Source organism: Nerophis lumbriciformis, linkage group LG12 (genome assembly GCF_033978685.3).
Source record: "Nerophis lumbriciformis linkage group LG12, RoL_Nlum_v2.1, whole genome shotgun sequence".
Taxonomy (NCBI): domain Eukaryota; kingdom Metazoa; phylum Chordata; class Actinopteri; order Syngnathiformes; family Syngnathidae; genus Nerophis; species Nerophis lumbriciformis.
Genome location: NC_084559.2, coordinates 26,160,816 through 26,181,262, shown reverse-complemented (window position 1 = coordinate 26,181,262; position 20,447 = coordinate 26,160,816). Strand labels below are relative to the sequence as shown.

General features: G+C 38.9%; 1 protein-coding gene across 1 annotated transcript; it reads left to right on the top strand.

Annotated features, from left to right (window-relative positions):
* dpysl2a (dihydropyrimidinase like 2a) lies at window positions 1-18,955 on the top strand. The gene is made up of 14 exons (XM_061986208.1): window positions 1-308; window positions 5,272-5,360; window positions 6,563-6,747; window positions 6,927-7,091; window positions 8,703-8,764; window positions 8,897-8,977; window positions 9,045-9,113; window positions 9,214-9,334; window positions 9,420-9,576; window positions 12,046-12,187; window positions 12,257-12,427; window positions 17,113-17,292; window positions 17,380-17,563; window positions 17,640-18,955. Exons 1-14 carry the CDS (start codon window positions 267-269, stop codon window positions 17,729-17,731), a joined length of 1,740 nt encoding a protein of 579 aa, XP_061842192.1. The 5' UTR covers window positions 1-266; the 3' UTR covers window positions 17,732-18,955.
* The last annotated feature ends 1,492 nt before the right edge of the window (window positions 18,956-20,447 follow it).

The following is a 20,447-nucleotide window of genomic DNA, read 5'->3' as shown; positions in this document are numbered from 1 at the left end:
TTTTATTCCTAACGCTTGTCTTCTGGGACCTGTTCCTTCAATAAACTAAACGAATTGACAGATACTCTGATATAGTGACACCCATTTTTAAATTAGGGCGCCTGGCAGCACCGCGTAGACCTTGTTTGCCATCGACATATTTGTCAGACAGGTGTAAATTGCCCCCTGGGCGTCGACTGACCAGTGAGCATCCAGTCATCCTTTCTACAAGCTTGCTAGCTAGCTTTAGCCAAGAGGCAGGGCGCCGTTGGAGGGACACACACACAATGTCGGGATACCAAGGAAAAAAGAACATTCCTCGAATCACTGTAAGTATTTTATTGTTGTTTAACCTCATTCTTTAAAACCTCACTACTTGCTTGTGTGTGTTAATTTGCCTCTCTCCCCGTTAGCCAGCGACCGCGTAGCTACCCCCTATATTCACCTTCATGTATACTTTTCCCACACTTGCATATCTATATAATATCTCTATATAATATTATACAACACGCACTATGGTTCTTTTTTTTTTTTTTTTACAAGTGCTCATCAGTGTGTTTTTCATAACAGAAGGTAAAAACTGCCACCTATAACTCTCGTATGAGTATCCACAGAAATAATGAAGGTACCAGTATGTTTAATATGAGGGTTTAAAATTTAAAATGATGATGATATAATTTCCATCTATATTTTTATGAATCAGATTTTCCAACCGCTGCCAGTATTAAAGGCGTGCTGCAGGGATGTCGAAATAAATAAAATCTCCCCCTGTAAAGTAGGTCATTTGACAACAGCCATCCAAATCGCTAAACATGCAGCAGTTCTGGTCAGATAAAAGTATATCCACAGCAAACGATGGTGGTACTGTACGTGCAATAGTGTATTGTATTGCATGCTTTATGCAGAGACACAGACGTGCACTGTGTCTACATTATTCACAACAAGTCGCTGTCCTCTCTCACACAGGCACACTTGCCATTTTGTATCCTTCCCTTGCCCACACATCACTGTATCGTTTGGTATTTTCTATACTGCAGACTTTACTGGAAGAAGAAAATACTTGTTAAAGTAGTATCAGTCTGGAGAACCCATCCATCCATTCATTTTCTCCCGTTTGTCCCTCTCGGGGTCATGGGGTGCTGGAGCCTATCCCATCTGCACTCGGGCGAGGAGTCTGTACAACATCCCTGGTTTGGGTTCTGGGCAGTAGTATTTACCCTGCAGAGGTTTACACAAATCCCTAAACGGTAGTAAATGGATGGATGGCATTTTCAGAAAGCTAAGGATCGCAGGGCCGGATTTCTCCTTTCACTATTTGTCTTATTTTGTATATTTCAAGAGAACCAGCGTCCTACACAGTAGACATCTGATTTAGTCTATGGCAGGGGTCATCAACGCGGTGCCCGCGGGCACCAGGTCGCCTGTAAGGACCAGATGAGTAGCCCGCTGGCCTGTTCTAAAAATAGCTCAAATAGCAGCACTTACCAGTGAGCTGCCTCTATTTTTTAAATTGTATTTATTTACTAGCAAGCTGGTCTCGCTTTGCTCGACATTTTTAATTCTAAGAGAGACAAAACTCAAATAGAATTTGAAAAATATTTTAAAGACTTGGTCTTCACTAACTGACAAAAAAACAGAACAGATTTGGTGTCCAGTCCAAAGTGTGACATGATTTATTAAAAAATTTGAGAGTTGACTTTTGCATGAGTTATTATTTGTACAAACATGGTGCAAAGTAATTCATGATTTGTTAAAAAATGTTAGTGGCTAGCTAGTTAAAATGGGATATTGTGATTTCACAAGTCTTAGAAGTGATCATTTGAAAATGTTCAATTTGAAAAATGTGCACTTAGAGAAAATATAAAAATAAAGTGTTGCATACTGATATTTATCTGTTTCTATATATATTTATTGTGAAAAATCATTAAGATGATCAGTGTTTCCACAAAGATAAATATAATTAATTATTAATAATAACATAGAGTTAAAGGTAAATTGAGCAAATTGGCTATTTCTGGCAATTTAATTAAGTGTGTATCAAACTGGTAGCCCTTTGCATTAATCAATACCCAAGAAGTAGCTCATGGTATCAAAAAGGTTGGTGACCCCTGGTCTATGGTATTTATTTTGTCAGAGTTACAAGTAGGGTTGTACAATATACTGGTATTAGTATAGTACCGCGATACTAATGAATCGTTTTCGGTACTGTACCGGTCCCGCACCCCCCCCCCCCCCCCCCCCCCCCCCCCCCCCCGCGCCCGCGTTGAAGTCACGTAGAGACATTGCTGGGTTTACGAGCAGACGAGGATGGTCGGCAGCACACAATCACAGAGTACTTACAAACAGACACAGTGTGTAGACAGAAAAGGGAGAATGGACGCATTTAGGCTTAAAAACTAACGATAAAGGTGAAGTTATAACACTGAAACGTCCTCAGGAAGAGGTGCTTTAAGACATGGCTAGTTTGCTCGCGGCTAACGTCCATCCGCCGTCGGCAGTGTTTTAGCTACTTCTAAATCACTAATCCTCGTCTCTATGGCAACAAATAAAGTACGTTGCTTACAAGTATCATCCATGCAGGACGAGGAATAGCTAAACATGCTTCACTACACACCGTAGCCCACCGGAGTCAAAATGTAAACAAACGCCATTGGTGGATTTACACCTGACATCAACTGTAATGATATCAAGTACAGGCATGTATCTAGTCGATACTACTATGATTACGTCGATATTTTTTGGCATCACAACGTTTACTTTCGTTTTTTTAAAATGTATATTATGTTTATAAACTCAGGAAATATGTCTCTGGACACATGAGGACTTTGAATATGACCAATGTATGATTCTGTAACTACTTGGTATCGGATTGATACCCAAACTTGTGGTATCATCCAAAACTAATGTAAAGTATCACACAACAGAAGAATAAGTGATTATTAAAGAAGTGTAGACAGAACATGTTAAAAGAGAAAGTAAGCAGATATTAACAGTAAATGAACAAGTAGATTAATAATTCATTTTGTACCACTTGTCTTTAATAATATTGACAAAATAATAGAATGGAAAATGACACAATATGTTACTGCATACGTCAGCAGACTAATTAGGAGCCTTTGTTTACTTACTACTAAAAGACAAGTTGTCTAGAATGTTAACTATTTTGTTTAAGGACTTTACTGCAATAGGAAACATATGTCTAAGATTTTTTGTTAGAATAAAGCCAATAATGCAATTTTTTTATGGTCCCCTTTATTTAGAAAAGTACCGAAAAGTATCGAAATAATTTTAGTACCGATACCGGTACCAAAATATTGGTATCGTTACAACACTAGTTACAAGTGTGCTCTGCTGTTATTAAGGACATTCTGCAGACAATCTAGTCAAAGACAGCATGACATGACATCACTATAGTGTTTTTAAAAATCTATGGCAAGGATGCTACTCTCTCAAAAGTTTTTTTTACTGAACTCGGGGGTCCACAGTGGGGAAATTATGTGGTTTCAGTGCAGGTTCAAAAAGCCTACCAAAAATAAGGTGAACACAAGAGGGGACCCCTTCAGCGGCGCCATTTCTACATACAGCAACAAACCTAAAACGCAACAAACAAAAAAAAAGAGCAATAATACATATTGCGCACATACGATTGCGCCATGCATAGACGAACAATAAAACAAAAACACCATGTCAATAGTGATATACACTACGGTGGCCTCTGCGTAAATCCACGCCATCTACGGCTGGGGTGGAGGCAGCACGTCTACAGACAAGAACAGACACAACAAAGTGACCAAGAGAGCCGACTACGTTCTAGGCTGCCCACCAGCCCCCGGCCAATGTCCGGTCCACGCAGATGAGCGAGAATCCGTCCAGGGGGACTCAAGTGTCCGATACACGCTCATCCAACCAGGACTCTATGAAGTTCGTCCACCTCTGCAGCCCTGTTTCTTCCTCCTCCGCATCTCCACTTGTACCTCTGGTCTCTCCATGCAGACTCTGGTGTGGGAGAGAGCCAGCAGCTAGTCTCCGGTCCAAACAAATGAGCCATGGCCAAGAGTCCCCCCAGGCTGATCCAAATGTCCACAAAATAAGCACCAATAAAGCACGGCAGAAGTCACAAAAAGTGCCACCCCGAGTTGTGCAGTCCCAAAGGCGCCTAAACCAAAAGGCAAAATAGCAAAAATTATAAAAAAAAAAAAAAAAGGACCTAAAATGAAACCTTGAGGAACACTACTAGTATAACAAACTAAGTTAAACAAATGACTACTGACTGCATCTGAAGTAAACTAGGTACAGCAACATCTTAGTTACATAAATCACATAACAAATAATTGTAACTGCAAAAAAGGAGAGGACTTAAAGAGGTGCCTTGAGGAGCGACTAAGTTATGCAAATTTGAAATCACACATTTTGGACCCCAGTGTTCTGTTTGCCAAGCAAGGTTAAAATGTCAATGCAAGAATCTGCCAATGTGTTTACAGTGGTCCAAGTTCCTCTGTACAACAGACGCACTTTCGTGATTTTGGGAATTTGCTGAAAAAATGTTTGTCCAACAAGTTTTGAACTGAATTGAGGGGCCGGTATGGTATCATTCCCGAGCGAGATTTGGCCCCGTGCCCCATTTGTGTAGCGCTGCCTTAAACCATGGGAGTAAAGTTTCATGGTGTTCTACAGTAAATAGCCATAACTCTGTGAGCAGTGTGAATGGTGTAGCTGTAACACACTGGGGCCTTTTGTGGTTTCAATGAAGTGCTCCCATTTGTCCGTATTTTGATTTACAGAGAAATTAGCTTTTTTATGGTCGTTGTTGTAGTCAAACAACAACTATTTGTTAAAAACACAGACTAGCTGCAGGAAAGATGATGTTAAAATACTTTTAGAATTACATAGCAGGCAATCTATTTAGATGAGCTATATGAAACACAATGATTTTAGTATTTGACAGCAAGTGGGAATCGTGAATAGAATATACAATTAATGCTGTACATTCACAGCCACAATGATTTATGTGACATTTAATGCTGCAAATTACTTTAGTCTTCATTATCTCTCCTTTGTGTCCTTTTGACAGTGTGGAGAATAAAAAGTAGGGCACCGGTTGACATTCTTTTTTTTATTAATAGAGGGCCAGTGGTGGCACTAGGGGAATTGGTATTTTGAACTTTCTCTTTTTCTTTTTTGTAAATCCAATTAGTATTGTAGCGATTACAGTAGAGTTTTCTAAAATCAATTAAAGATTAAAACTTAACCTATGACCTGATATGAAAATGTATAAAATTGTCTGTCTTACAGAGTGATCGTCTCCTTATTAAAGGGGCAAAGATAGTGAATGATGATCAGTCCTTCATGGCTGATATCTACATGGAGGATGGAGTCATCAAGTAAGTAAAATGTACCTGGGTGTTTGTCTGGAGAGTATTTTACCATATGCAATAAGATAAGGTTGTGTAGTATAGACTATATATAACTAATATAAATTTGGCCAACGATAGAGCTTTTGGTACTATCGCCATATTGTGATTAACTTTAATACTTGTTATGACACAACTGTGTTTCTCAAATTTGACAGTGACGAGAGAGACCGCTTGTGTCCTCGACGCAATGTAGCGTCCTCGTTTCCAAGCTAGCATACCTCGACAATGCAAAGTCGCTAAGTCAACAATCCTTTTCTCCATGGTTGCAAACAAACTGTTTCTTACAAGTGTGATTATCACTGGAGGACGAGGAATAGCTAATATTGAGACTATATAAAGTATATAAGAGATTGATGGTAAACCGAGGTGGACGTATTGATACAAATATTGACAGTAATAATACTAAGTAAAGTATCAATAAATCGTCAATACTACAGTGATTAGAGGGATATTTATTTATTATCACAACATTTTTTGTTATTGTTTACAAACTCAGGAAATTAGTACCTAGACACAGGAGGACTTTAAGAGCAAAAAAACATTTAAATTTGACTTAATAGTAGGAAATACTTTAAATAATTAATGGAAATTTTAGTGTGTGTTCGTGTAGTTATAGTTGTGATCAAAAATGTAATCATTCAGTGAACTTGACATTTATCACTATCAGCATTAATGTGACCAATACTGTAACCCTGTAACTACTTTATACCCAAATTTGTGGCATCACCCAAAACTAATGTAAAGTATATAAACAGAACAATAAGTGCTTATTGCATTTTAACAAAAGTGTAGATAGAAACATGTTTCAACAGAAAGTAACCACATATTAAGAGTAAATTAGCAAGTAGATTAATAATGGTTTTGATAAACTAATACAACAAGAAATTACGCAATAATTTACCGAATATGTCAGGAGCCAAATTTAGAGCTTTTGTAAACCATTTTGAAATGGTTCTTCTGTCCTTGACATTCCAAAAAATGTATTGTGATATATAGAATATAATAGAAAGTACTTTATTGATCCCTGGGGGAAATTCAGCATATATATTAGTAGCAAAGGAGGCTGCAATATATATTTTAGGCCATATTGCCCATTTCTACACTGTGACATCGTTTACATTTTTACCTCTTTTACATTTAGATTCCTGACTTCTCTCTCTCACTTCCAGGCAAATCGGCGACAACCTAATTGTTCCCGGTGGAGTTAAGATCATAGAAGCTCAGGGAAGAATGGTGATGCCTGGAGGCATTGACGTGCACACCCGATTCCAGATGCCCGATCGAGGCATGGTGGCGGCAGATGATTTCTACCAGGGCACCAGGGCTGCTCTGGCGGGCGGCACCACCATGATTAGTATGTTGTCCATCAGACAGTTGTGCGTGTGTGTGTGTGTGTGTGTGTTTTCAGCTAAAGCACACTAATCCTGTTGCAGAGATTATAGCATTTCATGTGTGCATGTCATCAGGCGTTTGATCTTATTACGAGGCTTGCTGCCACATAATAAATTGTGTCTGTTTGTTGGCGTTTTCTAGTCGACCACGTGGTGCCAGAGCCTGGCGTAAGCTTGGTCGCAGCTTTCAAGCAATGGAGGGAATGGGCCGACAGCAAATCCTGCTGTGACTATTCTCTCCACATGGACCTCACTGACTGGAACAAAGGCACTCAGGAGGAGATGGAGACCTTGGTGAAGGAGCATGGTATGTATGCAGGCTGCAATTGCACTTCAGTTCTGCGTTTGAGATATCTAAAATACTGGAACAGTTTTGTCAAATAACATCTTTTGGGAATAGGGATGCAATGATTAACCGGTTTTAGTATTAACCGTGATTTAAAAATGTCACAATTATGTGTGTTTGAGTCCTTCTCACTAGCTATAAACAAATATCATGCTGGTACGTTAATTTTGGCACAATCTGCATGGAACAAAAACAAAGTTACACCAGCGGTGCACACGCTCACACACATCTACAGAGAGACATGCTAGTATGCTACATTAACTTCAAAATGGCAACAGGGCAAACCAGCAAACTTTTCCGACCCAAAAAAAGAGTTGGAGTTGACAGTGTGGGAACATTGTGGGTACTTAAAAAATTACTAAGGAGTCGATGAAGATATATTGGCTCGCCGGCTCGCCTACTAGCCAAACCTGCCAAAAAAAAAGTTGCAGCTAAAGGGTCTAATACGTCCATTATGGGGCTGCATTTGCGGGATCACCACCCAGCTTTACACACAAAAGTAAATGTAAGACATAAATACTGAGTTCAATTTTGTTAGCAGCAAGTCACTTCATGAAGATTTTAGTTGGTAGGGAATTAAATATGAATGTATCACTTACAATCAGTAGCTTAGTGTTGAGGCAGTCCAGTGTAAACAAATAGCAACAGATACTCCTGTCCAGGGCTTCATTCAATGACCATTTAACGTTATAGATCGCTTCTTCCTGTTTGTTAAGAATAAACTATAGGTATTGTAATTTAATATAGCATGTATAAAGCACTGACATAATTTCATGAGCTTGTAGAATAACCGCAATATATCATGGGATTTATTTATGTGCATTCCAGATATTATTAACACAGCATAGTATAGATTGTTATAAATGAATAGGCAGGCATGGATGACAGTTACTGACAGTAACACTTGAGTTTATTACCTACATGAGTAAATTTCCCCTGGGGGATCAGTAAAGTTAATCATATTCTCATATCAATAATACAATTATTAATGAATTTATTCATTCTTTTTATTTATATTTATTATTTTGTACTGTTATTGTAATGTTGTTATTTGATTAACTGTTTGAAATCATAAAAACACGTATTTAATTGTGCATATGACAACTAAAGGTATTTTATCTCCGCTCACATTTTAATTTGAATTGTGATTATTTGTATGATTTTTTTTTTTGCCATCTTGTATTTGCACTTTTTAATTGCTTTGTGTATGAATTGTGCTCTACAAATACACTTGCCTTAATTTAACAAACCACGATAAATAAGACATCAAAATCTCTTGTCTATGTGATTTTTGTTGTGAAATTAATCAATGCATAATTATCGTGATAATCGTAAAACCGTGATTATTACTCAGACTATAATTGTACAGTCAAACTCTATAATCATTGCATTCCTAGTTGGGAATCTGTCATTAAATGTCACAGTTTGACCCATTTTCGCCCTTTCTCACGTGCCTCCTTTGTAATTATTATTCTTTTGGGTTTTACTCTTCCTCCTTTGCTCTGGGTTTTCCCTCTTTTGTTCTCTTTTTTTCCCCCCCACCTCTGGATCTCATAAGTTTTCTATCTTTAGGTGTCAACTCTTTCCTGGTCTATTTGGCCTATAAGGATGTTTTCCAACTTTCTGACTCTCAGGTACGCTCAGCTCCTGGATGATAGTAGCGGGGTCTTCTGACATCTCTGAAATAGCTGTCACGATGCATGTCTGTGTTCATGTGTGTCTTACTTATGCTTATGAGCTCACGAGGCCTTCTTGTGATATTTTAGATTTACGAGGTGTTGAGCGTCATCAGAGACCTTGGTGCCATCGCTCAAGTGCATGCTGAGAATGGAGACATAATTGCTGAGGTACATAAAAACAGCCTGTCAAGTTTTCTGTCAGTCGAAACATGATGTTGTTGTGTGCATTGAATAGGAGCAGAGACGTATTCTGGAGCTGGGTATCACTGGACCTGAGGGTCATGTACTGAGCCGCCCAGAAGAGGTGATATGGTTTGAAATATATCAGACAGCAGAGGACAGGAGATCTTGGCTGTCGGAAAGAAAAACACTCTTCTTTATGTGTGTTTGTGTGTGTTTGACAGGTGGAGGCAGAAGCAGTCAATCGCTCCATCACCATAGCCAATCAGACAAATTGTCCTGTCTACATCACCAAAGTGATGAGCAAGAGTGCTGCTGATGTCATCGCTATGGCCAGGAAAAAGGGTATGTTATTAAATGTTGGAATATTTCTGTGCCAGCATGCTCTACGCTTATGTTTTACAATGGCCCGTCCTATCCATTCTTGTAGGTTCCGTGGTTTTCGGAGAGCCCATCTCGGCCAGCTTAGGCACAGACGGAACCCATTACTGGAGCAAGAACTGGGCCAAAGCTGCGGCCTTTGTCACCTCTCCACCACTGAGTCCCGATCCCACTACCCCTGATTACCTCAGCTCTCTTTTGTCATGGTTGGTGATATTAAATATAGCACATTCCTTTTTAAATATTTTACTGCTACATGTACACTACTTTTTTCTGACTAAAAGGGTCATGAAATGGGTAGAAAGAGAAACTTTCCTGAAGTACAGGCAGGAACATAATCACAGACACTGAAAAGCGCTGTATTTAAAAGCATGTGTTGTTGACCCAAAACAACTGCACCAAGCAACAACAGTACAGTAAATTCCCGCCATTGGCCCTTCTCTGGCCATTTGCAAAGTGCAAATATCTGCGAATAATTGAGATGTGCATAAAAATGTGTGCTTTTGACACAGAGTTTGGAGGTATGAAAAATGTACCGTATTTTTCGGACTACAAGTCGCAGTTTTTTTCATAGTTTGGCCGGGGGTGCGACTTATACTCAGGAGCGACTTATGTGTGAAATTATTAACACATTATCGTAAAATATCAAATAATATTATTTAGCACATTCACGTAAGAGACTAGACGTATAAGATTTCATCGGATTTAGCGATTAGGAGTGACAGATTGTTTGGTAAACGTATAGCATGTTCTATATGTTATAGTTATTTGAATGACTCTTACCATAATATGTTACGTTAACATACCAGGCACGTTGTCAGCTGGTTATTTAAGCATCATATAACGTACACTTATTCAGCCTGTTGTTCACTATTCTTTATTTATTTTAAATTGCCTTTCGAATGTCTATTCTTGGTGTTGGGTTTTATCAAATAAATTTCCCCAAAAAATGCGACTTATACTCCAGTGCGACTTATATATGTTTTTTCTAGAGATGTCCGTTAATATCGGCCTGCAGATATTATCGGCCGATAAATGCGTTAAAATGTAATATCGTAAATTATCGGTATAGTTTTTTTTATTATCGGTATCGTTTTTATTTTTTATTAAATCAACATAAAAAACACAAGAAAAACCTCCCTCCCCCATTTACACTCATTCACACTCATTCACACAAAAGGGTTGTTTCTTTCTGTTATTAATATTCTGGTTCCAACATTATATATCAATATATATCAATACAGTCTGCAAGGGATACAGTCCGTAAGCACACATGATTGTGCGTGCTGCTGGTCCACTAATAGCACTAACCTTTAACAGTTAATTTTACTAATTTTCATTAATTACTATTTTCTATGTAACTGTTTTTATATTGTTTTACTTTCTTTTTTTATTCAAGAAAATGTTTTTAATTTATTTATCTTATTTTATTTATTTTTTAAAGTACCTTATCTTCACCATACCTGGTTGTCCAAATTAGGCATAATGTGTTAATTCCACGACTGTATATATCGTTGGTATCGGTTGATATCGGTATCGGTCATTAAAGAGTTGGACAATATCGGAATATCGGATATCGGCAAAAAGCCATTATCGGACATCCCTAGTTTTTCCCCCTTCTTTATTATGCAATTTCGGCCGGTGCGGCTTATACTCTGAAAAATACGGTACTCAGTCTAGTCTGCGAGAGCATGCGGCGTGTAAGATTAGATTAGATGAGTTTATTTCAAAGGGGACAATGCAATTTCATAAAACACATGACTACACATGGTTAAAAAAGCCAGAATTAGCCAGAAGGCTAGTTTTCATCTGTAGTCCCCTGGCCATGATGTAAAAAAGGCAGTACAATTACAATTTAAAAGAAAGAAAAGCAAGCACCTACATACTGCAGTCACGCCTCTTATCTTGTTACTTATGCTAGCGAAGTGACGATGCTAAAAAAAATGCCAGCTAAGTGCCGCTTTAATAATACATGGCTTTTTAAGTATAAATACAAATTGTGGCTGGCCAAAGACATTGACCCAAGATGTGCTAAATGCAAACTGTGCTGTAAAACATTTGACGTTTTGAAAATGGACGAGGCAGCGCTTGTTAGCCACCTGAAGGGGGAAAAAGCACGAAACTGTCACTACTATACCCACAAGTGAGTTTATGAACCCTGATGCTGTAAGAACAGTCATCATCACAGTTTACGCAGCAACAAAGCAGACAACATTGGACAATTCTGCAAAAAATGAAGCCGACATACTGTGGGCACATAAATGTTAAAATACTCATTCAAGTCATCCGAGGACACGAGACGTCTTTTCGCCGCCATGTTCTCACACAGCCAGATTGCAGCAAAATGTATCTGTGGTGGGACAAAGTGTGCCCATGGCTGTGCTTTTGGGTTTGCTCTGCACTTTAAAAGGCTTTTACTGTCATATTGTTTGACCAAAGCCTAAACCACCATTTGTCCACCAACTCCATAAGGCTGTGGAAATGAACAAAGGTAAAGCCTGAATATGTTGGAACTGAAACGTGTTAGGATAATTAATTTTCAGTGGTCCCATTAAGATAAAACTATTTATTTTGGTCATAGAAATTCAGTAAAAGGCTTTTGGAAAGACATAGACATGGAAAATAATTGATGGAAAAAGTGTAAGAACCCTGTCTTTTTGTTCTGTCCTTTTTAGTGGGGACCTTCAGGTGACCGGCAGCGCTCACTGTACTTTTCTGACATCTCAGCGTGCGGTCGGCAAAGATAACTTCACCCTAATCCCAGAGGGCACCAATGGTACCGAGGAGAGGATGTCCCTAGTCTGGGACAAATGTGTGGTGAGGAAGATCAGAACCAGCTAATGTCGTAGTGCTCGCTCACATTACGTGTCGCCTCATCCTGACCAGGTGACTGGAAAGATGGATGAGAATCAGTTTGTGGCAGTGACCAGCACAAATGCGGCCAAGATCTTCAACCTCTTTCCTCGCAAGGGCCGCATCGCTGTGGGCTCTGATGCTGATCTCGTTTTGTGGGACCCAGATGTCACTAAGATCATCTCAGCCAAGAACCACAACCTGGTGGGCTATCAAATTCTACTATGTCAGAACTTCTATGGAATATTTGTATTTATACTTGGGTCAAAAAAATGTTTTTGTGGAATGTTTAACAAATAGAACATTTGGTACAGTGCATCCGGAAAGTATTCACAACGCTTCACTTTTATGACATTTTGTCATGTTAGAGCCTTATTTCAAAATGGAATAAATTAATTTCTGTCCTCAAAATTTGACACACAATACCCCTTAATGACAATGTGAAAAGGTTTTTTTAATTTATTTTTGTTGACGCACCTTTGGTAGCAATTACAGCCTCAAGTCTTTTTGAGTACGCTGCCACAAGCTTGGCACACCTACAGTATCTTTGGGCAGTTTTGCCCATTCCTCTTTGCAGCATCTCTCAAGCTCCATTGGGTTAGATGAGAAGCGTTTTCATCCAAGATGTCTGTACTTTGCTGCATTCATCTATCCCTTTATCCTGACTAGTCCCCCTGTTCCCGCCGCTGAAAAACATCCCCACAGCATGATGCTGCCACCACCATGCTTCACTGTAGGGATGGTATTGATTGGTGGATTGCTGCAGAGATGGTTGTTTTCTGGAAGGTTCTCCTCTCCACACAGGAATGCTGTAGCTCTGACTGAGTGACCATCGGGTTCTTGGTCACCTCCCTGACTAGACTAAGATGAATGCAGCAATGTACTGAGACATCCTGGATGAAAACCAACATTACCATCCAATCAGATGGCGCTTGAGAGGTGCTGCAAAGAGGAATGGTGTATAGGATAGGTGTGACAAGCTTGTGGCATCGTATTCAAAAAGATTTGAGGATGTAACTGCTGCCAAAGATGCATCAACAAAGTATTGAGCAAAGGCTGTGAATACATGTGTTTATCTTCATTTTTTTAATAAATGTGCAAAATTAAAAATAAAACATTTTCACCTTGTCTATATGGGGTATTGTGTGTAGAATTTTGAGGACAGAAATTAATTTATTTCATATTGGAATAAGACTAACATAAAATGTAGAAAGCGTGAAGCGCTGTGAATACTTTTCTGGGTGCACTGTAGATCCCTGCTATTTGTTTGGGGTTACATTCTCAGACCCCCCATAAATTGGGTGAAAATGTGTGGATAATGAGCGCTTCAGATTCTTCAGCCTGCTTGTTTTTTTTGTTTTTTTTTCATGAAAACGGTTTTAAAATTTACTGTGAAGTCTGTGAAGCCATGAATGAGTTCCATCCATCCATTTTCTACCGCTTGTCCCTTTTGGGGTCGCGGGGGGTCGCTGGAGCCTATCTCAGCTGCATTCGGGCGGTAGGCGGGGTACATCCTGGACAAGTCGCCACCTCATCGCAGGGCCAACACAGATAGACAGACAACATTCACACTCACATTCACACACTAGGGCCAATTTAGTGTTGCCAATCAACCTATCCCCAGGTGCATGTCTTTGGAGGTGGGAGGAAGCCGGGGTACCCGGAGGGAATGAGATGAGACAGTGCGTGTTTGTGTGTGTGGACAGAGAGGCATCTGAACGTGAGAAACGTTAGCTTTTAAGTGTGACCCCCGCGGTCAGCTAATTATGAATACATCCCCCAATAATAAAAATAGAATGTTTATTTTGCATGGAAGGGTTCATTAGCCTGTCAAATAAAAATGTAAAAGTTTATAAGCTATGTTGTGTTTTGCGGCTCAAGACTACTTTTCTTTAGTGAAGGAGGGGGCATGATGGCTCTTTTGATTTTAATCCAGAGACGGCATGGCGCGGTTGGGAGAGTGGCTGTGCCAGCAACCTGAGGGTTCCTGGTTCAATCCCCACCTTCTACCAACTTCGCCACGTCCGTTGTGTCCTTGAGCAAGACACTTCACCCTTGCTCCTGATGGGTCGTGGTTAGGGCCTTGCATGGCAGCTCCCGCCATCAGTGTGTGAATGTGTGTGTGAATGGGTGAATGTGGAAATACTGTCAAAGCGCTTTGAGTACCTTGAAGGTAGAAAAGCGCTATACAAGTATAACCCATTTACCATTTTTAAGGTTGCCAACCTCTGCTCTCAAACCTATCACAGTTATTAAACGCATTCTAAATTCAGTTTTATGCATTAAAAAACAACTACAGGCGTATACAATACAGTCATACTTGCCAACCCTCCCGGATTTTCCGGGAGACTCCCGAAATTCAGCGCCTCTCCTGAAAACCTCCCGGTACAAATTTTCTCCCGAAAATCTCCCGAAATTCAGGCACACAATATAAACAGCGTACCTGCCCAATCACGTTATAACTGTAGAATGATCGAGGGCGAGTTCTTGGTTTCTTATGTGGGTTTATCGTTAGGCAATTTCATTAACGTCCTCCCAGCGCGGTAACAACACACAACAACAGCATTTCGTCTACCATAAAGCAGTTCGTCTGCCGTAAACAGCAATGTTGTGACACTTTTAAACAGGACAATACTGCCATCTAGTGCATTTGATGAAAGCGCTTTTTGCGTGCCACACAGCAATGCATCATCAGAGAGGGCGTTCAGCATGGTTAGAAAAATAGTGACAAATAGAACAAGGATGGACAATTCAACCCTTAACTCAACAATGAGTAGATGAGTGTTATGTGTGTGTATATGTGTAAATAAATGAACACTGAAATTGAAGTATTTATTTTATTTATATATATATATATATATATATATATATGTATATGAAATACTTGACTTAGTATTTCTTGTATATATATATATATATATATATATGAAATACTTGACTTAGTATTTCTTTTATATGTATATGTATATATATATATATATATATATATATATATATATATATATATATATATATATATATATATGAAATACTTGACTTGGTGAATCCTAGCTGTAAATATACTCCTCCCCTCTTAACCACGCCCCACCCCCCACCTCCCGAAATCGGAGGTCTCAAGGTTGGCAAGTATGAATACAGTACAGCATTACCTCAATTTAGGAGCTTAAGTGGTTCTCTGACGAAAGCTCTTAACTCAAAACACCTGTATCTCAAATCAGCATCTCCCATTTAAATGAATTTAAAATCTATTTACTTGGTGCTTGGCCTCCCCTAAACAGCACACATTTACCATGTAAAGTTCATTTTAAAAAAGAAAACAACTTTTAGAAATATTGTATGTAAAACATAATAGAATGTAATTTTAACAACGAAAGGGAGTTTTATGAAATATGATAAAAATAATAATGTACAACATTTACCTTGAAGAACGGACTTCTACGGTACTTCCTTCAAGCTGATTCTCAATATTCCCATGAATAAATGTCCAACAATTAGATATTATTTAAATTGTCATTGGCTGGGAGTTATCATCCTGCTTCCGTATGGTGCAGACTAGCAGTGATACGCTCCAGCCGCTTCAACAATTTAGCTAGCTACACTCTCTGTTAGAGATGTCCGATAATATCGGGCTGCCGATATTATCGGCCGATAAATGCTTTAAAATGTAATATCGGAAATTATCGGTATCGGTTCGGAAACTATCAGTATCGATTTCAAAAAGTAAAATGTATGACTTTTTAAAACGCCGCTGCACAGAGTGGTACACGGACGTAGGGAGAAGTACAGAGCGCCAATAAACCTTAAAGGCACTGCCTTTGCGTACCGGTCCAATCACATAATACCTACGGCTTTTCACACACACACACAAGTGAATGCAAGGCATACTTGGTCAACAGCCATACAGTTCACACTGAGGGTGGCCGTATAAACAATTTTAACACTGTTACAAATATGCGCCACACTGTGAACCCACACCAAACAAGAATGACAAACACATTTCGGGAGAACATCCGCACCGTAACACAACATAAACACAACAGAACAAATACCCAGAACCCCTTGCAGCACTAACTTATCTGGGACGCTGCAATATACACCCCCGCCCCCCACCTCAACATCCTCATGCTCTCTCAGGGAGAGCATGTCCCAAATTCCAAGCTGCTGTTTTGAGGCATGTTAAAAAAAATTATGCACTTTGTGACTTCAATAATAAATATGGCAGTGCCATGTTGGCATTTTTTTCCATAACTTGAGTTGATTTATTTTGGAAAACCTTGTTACATTGTTTAATGCATCCAGCGGGGCATCACAACAAAATTAGGCATAATAATGTGTTAATTCCATATCGGTATTGGTTGATATTGGAATCGGTAATTAAGAGTTGGACAATATCGGAATATCGGATATCGGCAAAAAAGCCATTATCGGACATCTCTACTCTCTGTCATGATTTTGATCTTTTTTTTTTAATCTACTTTTTCTCAGTATTGTCGTTCACACTCACTTTTTTCCTTCCAATGGTTGTAAAAAAACCAACAACAACCCAAAAGTATGTCCATCTTTTGCTATGAACTAATGTTAGCATGGAAGACCGGATTTTATTGTGGGACTTTATGGGGTTCACTGTGATAATGTTCATGCTTTTAACTCACATTTTTGCTTGCAACTAAAAGCATAAAAAATAGCAGACCGCTCTTATCTCAAAACATTCTTAGGCTGGGGTACCACAGTACTTAGAAAACATACAGTTACACAACATCACGTCTTGTTGAAGCATCTTTCTGCTGCAGAATCTTCAGTGAATTGACAGCGCCATCTGCTTCAGATAGTGCCATCAAACCATACTATGTCAGTCAACACTGCATTTGACTTGTGTCTCCGTCTGACAGGCTGTGGAGTACAACATCTTTGAGGGCGTTGAGGTGCGTGGAGGTCCTCTGGTGGTGATCAGCCAAGGTAAAGTAGTGCTGGAGGAAGGCAGTCTTCACACCACGGAAGGCTGTGGTCGCTACATCAGCCGTAAAGCCTTTGCGGACCACGTCTACAAGAAGATAAAGGCCCGTAGCAGGGTGCGTCCACATAGAAATCATTGAGAACGAGCTGTAGTGACCACGCCATCTCATTTCTTCTAATATTACATTGAATCGTGTGTTTAGCTGACAGAGTTACGAGGTGTCCCCCGGGGTCAGTACGATGGGCCGGTGTGTGAGGTGACCATTACTCCCAAGGTTCTGTCATCAGTCACTTTGGTGAAGACTTCTCCTACCAAGCAGCAGGAGCAGCAACAATTTATTCAACAGCCCATGCGCAACCTCCACCAGTCTGGCTTCAGTCTGTCTGGTGAGTGGAAGCACAACTTCTGCCAAAGATAGCATCTTCTTACACTTCTAATATTATCCCGTGTTGTCATCGTTAGGGGCGCAAGTCGATGACAACATCCCCCGCCGCAACACCCAGCGCATTGTGGCTCCCCCCGGAGGAAAAGCCAACATCACCAGTCTTGGATAAGATGTTTTTGGAAGTCCCGTCACACCTAACTTAATTCACTCTTCTCCATTTTTTCCATTTTCACTCACATGGTACATAAAAAGGAAGGCACTATTTCATTTTATCTGATTTAATTAGGAATTTATAGACGGCGTTTTGCTGAGGTGTAAAGAAAGCCCAGTCAAGCTCGATGATGAAACCTTTTAAGCTTTTGAAATGTATCTTTCATTGAAGCACTCACTTGTAACAGCTTTGGACATTTTAACAGCAGTCTGCAGTTTTTCCCCCACCAGAGAAATGTGCTATTTAACCAAAAGTCAGTCCTTTTTTTTATTGTCATTTTAAGTAGTAAATCTTACACTGCAGAAAAGTCTAATTCTTATCACCTTGGTCTTCCTGTTGTGTTATAGTTGCACTTTCTATGTTCTTAATCATTTCTTTCTTTTTGGTGTCATTTCTTAATGCTGTGACTGCACTAAAAAGAAGAAATAAGGGTATTTTATGGTTAAACTTCAATTTCACTTTATATTTGGAAACTGCTGTTTCCTCTCATTTCTTCTGTGTTCGTCCTTTTCGTCAAACTTGTAATATGAATAAGGCCGCTGTATATTGTCAAAGACACAAACGCCGCAAATTGCGAGAGGAGGCGGGCTGTCGGCGTCCTTGCATCTGGTGCTAAATGAGCAATGCTAGTTGAGACAGACGATGTTAACTGTGCATGCGTCCAAACTGCAGTTGTGTATGCTTTGTGAGACAAAATGTGTTTTGCACCTGCAACAATCAATGGATACACGTGTATGTGAGCTAAAGGTATATGTCCTCCCGAAATATTGTGTGTTGCGTGAGATCTTGATAGCACAATGTATCTATGAAGGCTCTTTGAGACCTGATGGACAATGCGTTGCTATGTATAGGAGATGTCTCACAGCGTACTGACGTGTCCCACTGCTCTTTGTGTTTAGTGTTGTGTGACCCAAGTACCAGAAAACCAGTGCTCCTTTTTCTTACCTTTTATTGTCACTAGTGTAAACCTGAGCCAAGTTAAGTGTACACCTCCAGGCTATAATGTGAAGTGGTTTACATTTGAGAGGGTTTCTTGGATATTGGTTGTTGCTGTTGTTGTCCCACCTAGTGTGATACTCACTCGTGTATATTTTATAGGTTTATGTCAGGGTTTGACACAGGCACTAATCGATAATCCTGTCAGCATTTTGATTTCTGCGGAGTAAAATCGTACAAATAAAACCTGGGTTTCACTCTTTTCTTTGTCATTTATAGTATGAGCAAGTGTACGGTAGAAAAAGCTTTGGGGCATCATTCATCTACAGCAGGGGTGTCAAACTCTTTTTAGATCGGGGGCCACATGGAGAAAAATCTACTCCCAACTGGTAAAATCACAGCACGATAACTTAAAAATAAAGACAACTTCAGATTGTTTTCTTTGTTTAGAAATAGAACAAGCACATTCTGAAAATGTACAAATCATAATGTTTTTTTACACTTACATGTTGCGGTCAATAGTATTCTACCTTTTATTTGTCGTTATTTATACTTTCTGAATAAATTATGTGATAATGTTCATCCGTCAACTCAGTGTTAATTTTCAATCTATCAAGATAAAAAAATTATATCAAAATCAAATTACAGGATGTTATTTATGTAGTTTGCTCATTTTCCTCGACTCGTGCACTAAAATCATGTGGTTTATTTTTTTTTACATATGTAGCGTAATCTACAAAGATACAAAGAATTGCTCTTGCGACATCTAGTGGACACATTTAGAACAGCTGTTTTTTTCATTCAAAAATTTCAGCTAATTTTTATACTTGGCAAACTCGTCCCAAGGGCCGGATAAAATCTGTTCGCGGGCCTGATCCGGCCCGCGGGCTGTACGTTTGACACCCCTGATCTACAGCAACGAATGCATAGTTACAGTCAGAATTTTAATGCTAAATGCATAGTTCTGATCTGTAATGCTACAAACCATAATGTCAATTATGGATAACCCTAATGTTCAATTTCTCCATCATTAAAATTATTGTGTGGTTTGACAATAATTTGGGGGGCATTTAGTTTTGTAACAAAATTGTTCAAAACTATTAGAATTATTTAATTATAGTAATTATATAAATTATTGTGAAGTTTGCACTCACAAGTCAATATTCCAGTGCTCACTGTAAGTTTGAAGCAAAGTAAACGGTTCTACCCAATTAGTTCAAAGTGAGGTTGGAAATATTTTCATTCCCAAAACTTTGTCCCTATATATTGTACAATATCTGAAGTACACATTCCTCGAAAAAGAGCAGTCAACTTTTATTTTGTATTTTCAGAATATTTGGGAATGTTTTTCCTCTAATGTCACTACCGAAACATAGCATTCAATTATGAATAAAAATATTATGTTAACTTGTCAATATTATTTTACTTCCCTTGTGTAAAAGTTTGTATTTATTTATTAGGGTTTTTCACAATAAAATTCATACAAAATAATTTAACATATTTCTTAATTCAATTTATAAAATTGTTCAAAACTGATGTGCAATCATCAAATGCAATCAAAAATTCTAAAACGTATAACTCTGACCTGAGTTAATGATTTATGAAATTAAACACATTTAACCAATCAGTTTAATATTTTAATTGAAAATTCAATGTACTTTTTTTTGTAAACACAGAGTGTTTCGGTAATGTATTTTGTTTGCAAGCTTGTATCATATTGCCTCAACCTTATTGCTTA

Coding starts and splice junctions, on each gene's coding strand:
- dpysl2a (XM_061986208.1), top strand. CDS start 267: ATGTCGGGATACCAAGGAAAAAAGAACATTCCTCGAATCACT. Junction 5,361..6,562: donor ATGGAGGATGGAGTCATCAA/GTAAGTAAAATG, acceptor TCTCACTTCCAG/GCAAATCGGCGACAACCTAA. Junction 6,748..6,926: donor GGGCGGCACCACCATGATTA/GTATGTTGTCCA, acceptor GGCGTTTTCTAG/TCGACCACGTGGTGCCAGAG.